Raw genomic sequence first — 6,620 nt, 5'->3', positions numbered from 1 at the left:
GCCCCCACCCACCGGGGAGGGGCCGCCGCCACCGCGGAGCCAGCACCTGCCGCGGCTCGGGCCTCGGCGGGGGCGGGAAGCGGCGTGGCCCCCGGGCCTCGCCAGCCGCAGCTGCCCCACGCACCGCCCTCCCGAGTGGGCCTCGCCGGCGGCGGGGTGAGGACGCGGGCCCCCCCCACCCCCACCCCGGCTCGCAGCTCCGCACACCTGCCCGCGCGCGAGGCTTCATTAGGCGGCGCGCAAGCAGCCCGGCGGCCGCGTGCCGGAGTCCAGGCCATGGAGCCCAGCCCGGAGCCGCGGGGTGAGTGCGCGGGGGCCTGAGGGGCTGGGGCCCAGCGGCAGAACGAGGGTGGGTGTTGGAGGGGAGCTGAGAGGGGCTGGAGGGGGCAGGGGGCCAGGGAGCCCACCACGCCGCGGCCCCCATCCTTGGCGTTCGGATCTCCAAGGATGAAGAGAAGAAAAGCAGGGCCGCGATTCTTCTGCTCTAGGTTCCCACACCCGTCACCTTTCTAACCGGGGCCTATCACCCGGATACGTCGCATTTATTGAGCACCTACTGTGTACCGGGCTTGCTAGGCTACAAGCGCTCCTAAAATGCTGTAAAACCCGTCTGTCCCTCCTTCCCCATTTCACCATCCAGCCTCGCCGCTTCGTGCCGCCATGAAGGCCTGCAAACCCCTTTCACCAGCTTGTACCCTAGGAAACAATCTGACAAAGCGAGCGCCTTAGCCCATGACCTACATCTTTCTTACACGTTGTTAGAAAGTCGTTCCTTAAGACCTTCTATCTCACGCAACTTTCATTAAAAAAACCCTTGCTCCTAGTCCCCAGTGGGCATCCACTTAAAAATATTCCAGTGTAGTTAGAAATGATAAAGCAGCTCCTTGAGCTGAGACGGTTTGGGATCTGGAGGTTATGAATAAGTTGGGAGGGGAATGGGGGCGGGGTTGGTGACCCCAGGAAGGACTCTGTCTAGTGATCAAGAGCACTGCGCCGTGTGAGCTTGGGCAAATCACTCAGCTTTCTCTTCCACGTTTCTTCCTATTAGAATGAGCTATAAATATGCCTTCCTCACAAGGATTAAATGCATGCTGGACTAATCTTTGAAAGGTGCCTAGCACAATGCCTGGGACGCGGTAAACTCCTGATGAATCAGTCATAGCTCAGAGAAGGACAGACAAGCTTGGAGGATGAGTGACAGGAGCTTTCAGTGCCAGCCAGGTCACTCTTCCTTACCTGTAAAAGGAGGGCGCTCACCTGGGCCCGAGGCCCCCGAGTGAGGTTCTGCTTTGCAGGGAGGGGATGGGGGTGTGTATGAGGGAGAGGAGGGTGGCCGAGGACAGAGTGGGTTCTGTGGGAGGTCAGGGTGGACTTTCCTGTTAGCTCCTTTGATGTCCTTGCCTGGGCTGCTGGAGACCACTCGGTCCCGCCGTGTCCCTGCTCTGAGCACTGACGCCTGTGTCTGCCGCAGAAACGAGGTCCAGTCTGAGAAGCAGCACAGTCTCCATGGATTTCTCTCTCTCTTCCCAGTCCACCCCAACATTTGTCCCCTAGAGACCCCTGAATAGATGCCTGTCCCTCAAACTCACATTCCAGGTCTCCGGGAGAAAACAGGGAACTCACAGAGAGTAAGTTCCCCCCAAATTAGGATTGCACCCCTACTGTCTAGGTACGCGAGCTCAGGCCCTTCGTGGCTGCATCTATTTGCTTTTGCTTTTCCAAGCTGTGGGATAATCTAATTTGATCCTCACAGTAGCCGAGTTAGGAAGGTACGCCTGGAAAGATTACCCTATTTGATAAGTGGACAAATGAAAGCTTCAGATCAAACAGAACACCCGTTGCAGACCAGGCTCTTCCTTCTCCCGAGCTAAGGTCAGGGGGTGCTGGCTCTCCACAGGTCAGGAGGGCGGAGACAAGCCCCCGGCTGCCAGGCTGGAGGAGGAGGAGGAGGAACCCCTGCAGAGTTCAGCCCCCCACACTCGGGAAGCCCCAAGTGAGGACGTGCCCCTCTCCTGCACTGCTCCCGGGGAGAAGCAGCCATCAGAGGCCCCTGGAGAAGTAGCTGGGGCCGGTGCTGAGAGAGCCTGCCAGCGCCAGGGCTCAGGGGCTGTCCGCAAAGACAGAACCCTGGGCCCGCCTAGACCCCAGCCTCCGGGGGAAGGGCACCCCCTCCCGGCGAGAGAGGGGAAGCTGGGCAAGAGGCCCTACTCTCCAGCCGCCGGTAAGCAGAAGAAGCCTAACGCTGTGGGTCTGGACTCCACGGCCTCTCCCAGTGTCGCTAACCCAGCCCGGGCCACGTACAACCCAGTGCCTTGTGGGTCAGGCCGGGGCTCCTGCCATCTGGCCAACCTCCTCAGCACGTTGGCCCAGAGCAGCCAAAACACAGACCAGAAGAAGTCCCCGGAAGTCACCTGCCAGGGCCGGAAAAAGACGCGAACTCTGTACCGCTCGGGTAAGTCCCTGAAGGTGAGCGGAAACCTAGGGGGCCTGGCGTCACCTCTGGGAAAGCTGGGCTCAACAGAGAATGCAGCAGCCCCAGGAGAGAGGGGTGTGGTTTGTTTGTACGTCACCTTGGCTGGGTCCTCTCTTGACCTGTGCAGGCCATGACCTCTGACCTCAGAGGGAAAGGTTGGGTTTTCTCATCAGAATATGGAATTGGGCCCAGGGTAGAAAGCGGCAGGAAAGTAAACACCACACAGTTCCCTGCCACAAAGCCTGAGAGAGAGGAGGCCCCAGCCCAATGGGGAACTTAGTCGCAGGGCTCTGGGGAGGCCCTCGGGTTGGGGACAGCGGTCCCATCTGGAGGGCATCTGTTTCTCTCCTCTGCTCCCGCATCGCTGGTGTTCATCCTCAAGCCAGTGTCTTCTTCTTCCAGACCAGCTGGAGGAGCTAGAAAGGCTCTTCCAAGAAGACCACTATCCAGACAGCGATAAGCGCCGGGAGATTGCCCAGACGGTGGGAGTCACCCCCCAACGCATCATGGTAAAGGGCACTGGCCCTCGGTCTCGGGGGGAGGAGAACCCACGCGCCGGCACTCTGGGAAAGCCAAACAAGTGCTCAGCACCTCCTGGGCAGGGGCTGGGGTGAGGCCTCAGACGGGGCTGTGCTCTTGCCTGTTTCCACACTGCCACAGCCTTAGAATATGAGAAGAGGAAAGTGCCTCAGAGGCCATCTCGATGAACCTTTCCCTGCCAATCTGAGTGGTGCAGTGACCTCCTGCAGTCACGGAGACATCATGGGACAGCAGGACTGAGCCTCAGGCTCTACCCTGTTTCTCAAGCTCTTCGGGTGTCTCTCCCCTACAGGTGTGGTTCCAGAATCGCCGGGCAAAGTGGCGAAAAGTGGAGAAAATGACTGGGAAGGAGAGCAAGGACGCTACTGGTGGCCCCGCCCTCAGCCCCACCAGCAACCAGTGCAGGTAAGACTTTCTCCTCTTCCTGGCCCGTCCCCGTGGGCAGGAACTGGGGGCTAAGCTGGGATCCTGGGCTCTAGGGGGAGAAGGGACTGAAAGGCTGGGTATAGGGAGGTGTTGGCTAATAGTTAGGGGGATTTTGACTGCGTGGGGTTGGGAAGTTGCCCAGTGCCTTGTAGGAGGCACAGTTTGGAAATCTGGGTCCCTTTCCCTACACTGAAGCCCCAGTCTGAATCCAGGGACTGCCCGAGCTACAGTCTTCACTCGTCTCCCTCCAGCTCTGCAGCCGGACCGCCACCTGCTGTGCCCGCGGACCGGGAGCCTGGGACCTTCGCTCAGGAGTCCCCGCTGGATCCCCTTCCAGGTGAGCTAACCACCTTCCGAGGGTTGTCTGGGGAATACAGCCGTGCGGAAGACGGCAGAGTCAAAGGGCTGTTTCTTGAAAGACCTGGGAGTGGCCGGAGCTCCCCACGGTTTTGTTCAGGGGGACCCGGGCTTTGTGCACTTGGGCCACACCCAGCGCTGCCAAGGCTGCCCCCCACTTTCGTACTCTTACAACCCCCGCTTTGACCTCTGTTCCTAGAGCCCTCCATGCTGCTGACATCTGACCAGACTCTGGCCCCGACCCAACAGAGTGAGGGTGCCCAGAGGGTGGACGTGACCCCACCACTCTTCAGCCCCCCACCTGTCCGAAGAGCCAACCTTCCTTTCCCCCTCGGCCCCATGCACACCTCCCAGCTGATGTCTTTGCTGCTGGATACCCCAGGCAACGAGAGCAGCCGCAAGGATGGCCCTTGTGGGCCGTGGGGGACAAGGTACGCAACCTAATGGCGGTGGTACTTGACTTATCCTGGGGGAGGTACAGGAGGAGGAAAGATAGACGGAGCTTGGGAGGGGGGAGGGTAACTGAGAGAAGCAAGGAGTAGTAAATGTGATGAGGATTGGGGTGTGAAGGATCTAGGACATCACAGCAGTAGTGCAGGCGCAAATTTGAGACGCTAGAGCAGGAGGAGAGAGAACAGGCGGCGGCAGGTCTGGGGTCGTGGAGGTGGGGAGGGGAGCCTCGCTGCGCCGTAGGAATGGGGCCGCCACCTGAGCCGCACCAAATACTCCTCTGTCTCTCTCAGCGTCACGCCACCCCCCGCCTGCTCGTACTTGGAGGAGCTGGAACCCCAGGAATACCAACCCGGCAGCCAGCCAGGACCGTTCCAGTTCTCCCAGGCTCCACAGACCCAGCTTTTCCAACACCCCCAGCCCCAGTTTCCATACCTGCACCCCTTCCCCTTCCACATGCCCAGCTCCCTGACCCCTCCACTGCTGGAAGACTCTCTGTCTACATTGTCCTATGGCCCCAGCGGGGGCACATCCCAGGGCTACTTCCCAGGCCCTCCATCAGGGCAGATCCTGCTGCAGCCACCTGCCGGGAACATGGGTGAGTCGGGGCTGGAAGAGAAAGGGGCCTTTGGTGACTGAGGATGGTGAGAAGGGAGAGAACCTCATGAGCTGGAGGGAAGGCACGGGGGTGAGTGAATCACTGTTACTTAAAGAAAGACCGCTTGTCTTTACGAAGCTCTTCTTCCTCAAGTTTCTTGGAGGTTTCAGAGCAGAGTAAGAATCAGCAAGAGAGCTTTGGAGTGAGGAAAAGCAAAGTTTAAAGGTCCAGCTCAGCTGTTGGCTCTCCTGAGGTTCCTGGACTCTGAAACGGGGATAATATTCCCATATCTTAGAGGGCTTGGTCTGGATTAGGAACAACACGCGTGGAATACTTGGCACAGGATAGATGGTAGCTGATGTGAGTATCCGATGGGCCACCTGGACCCTGAAATCCTGGAAGTGACCATCTTAGGAGGACTCAGTTCCAGCAGAAGGGGAAGAAGAGATGCTGGTTCCCAGTCTCCTGCCTGCGTGAGAGGGCACCCACTCGGCCTGACCCACGGTCCACTTTGTGTCACTGTTACCCAACCGTAGGACCTCGAGACAGGAGCCTGCCTGGTCCTGCGGGGAGACTCGCTCCAGGGTCCTAACCCGTGTTTCTGTGGAGCAGGGAGGGGACTCTGTCACAGAACACGTTGAACGTGGTGGGTACCCGTCATCCTACTTACTCTTTGTTGTGCTTTTTGATCCCACAGGTACAGTCCCCTGGAATGACCCCTGCCTGCCAGACCTGCCCTTCCCCAGTTCCTTCTGTCCGCAAGCTCTGGGGGGCCCCCCGGGAGGGGACGGCTACTTCCTGGATCTGTTTGCGGCCCCCTGTGCTCAGGCTTCGAGCAGGCAGCCTTCTCCAGGCCTCGCCCGGCTGCCTGAAGGGACCAGGCCCGGATCTGAGCCCCTACTCAGCAAGGCCCAAGAGGAGCTGCCTGCCGCCGCCGTGGAGCTGCCCTCAGCCCCTGAGGAGGGCCGAGAGGAAGACCAGACCAGCCACGGCCCCTAGTGCTGCAGCCGCGGAGTGAAGAGGCCACCCTGCTGGGGAGGGTTGGGACGCCCCAGAGTAGACGGCGGTTGAAGTGTTTGTTAGGAGAGACTGGACTCTACGGATGGGGGTGGAGGTAGCGCGTTTCCCCCCTCTGTGGGCTCATCTTGCTGGACGCTGATTGATTTGAGAAGGAAGAGGCCTGGCCCTTCCCTTTCCCCACACCTCTGAATGGTGGCCCTGAAGAAAGAGGGTGGCCTGTATCACCTCCGAAGTTTGTATCAGTTTGTGTTGTTTCCTTTCCTTGCTACACGGATGAGCCACAGTGTCCACTGTAAGCAGTAAACTGGTCTACTCTTGGGTTTCTCTCTGTGATGATGTGTCTCCCCTCTCACGCCAGTGAGGACCGCCGTGCTCGTCCCTGCTTTCCACTCAGCTGACCAGCTGCGTCCTGGGCGGCCCAGGCGAGGTCCCCGTGGGGTTAGGATCACATGGAGCCTGGCACCCTCCCGTCTCCTGCCTCTAGGACTTCGTCTTTGCTCCTGCCATTAAACCGTGTTCTAGTCCCAAACCCAGAACTGAGCCTGAGCAAACCTGAGCCCCGGCCCTTCTCTGGAATTAGGGCCCTGCAGTGGTAGGATTACCGAGAGAAGCTCAAGGCTATTTAGGTTAAGCCTCTAGAATTGTGAACCATGACTTTTATATTCCCAGTGGTGGTTTTTTCTGGAGTGGGGGGGGCGGGGGGGGGGGAACGAGGGGTGGGAGGACCAAGAAGAGGATGCTCATATATATATATAA

General features: G+C 59.3%; 1 protein-coding gene across 1 annotated transcript; it reads left to right on the top strand.

Annotated features, from left to right (window-relative positions):
* The first annotated feature begins 276 nt into the window (after nt 1–276).
* On the top strand, nt 277–5,843 carry NOBOX (NOBOX oogenesis homeobox). The gene is made up of 6 exons (XM_068550248.1): nt 277–301; nt 1,898–2,452; nt 2,876–2,982; nt 3,306–3,418; nt 4,540–4,844; nt 5,542–5,843. Exons 1-6 carry the CDS (start codon nt 277–279, stop codon nt 5,841–5,843), a joined length of 1,407 nt encoding a protein of 468 aa, XP_068406349.1.
* The last annotated feature ends 777 nt before the right edge of the window (nt 5,844–6,620 follow it).

The sequence above is a fragment of the Eschrichtius robustus genome, chromosome 8 (genome assembly GCF_028021215.1).
Source record: "Eschrichtius robustus isolate mEscRob2 chromosome 8, mEscRob2.pri, whole genome shotgun sequence".
Lineage (NCBI taxonomy): Eukaryota > Metazoa > Chordata > Mammalia > Artiodactyla > Eschrichtiidae > Eschrichtius > Eschrichtius robustus.
This window is presented reverse-complemented; position numbering and strand designations above follow the sequence as displayed.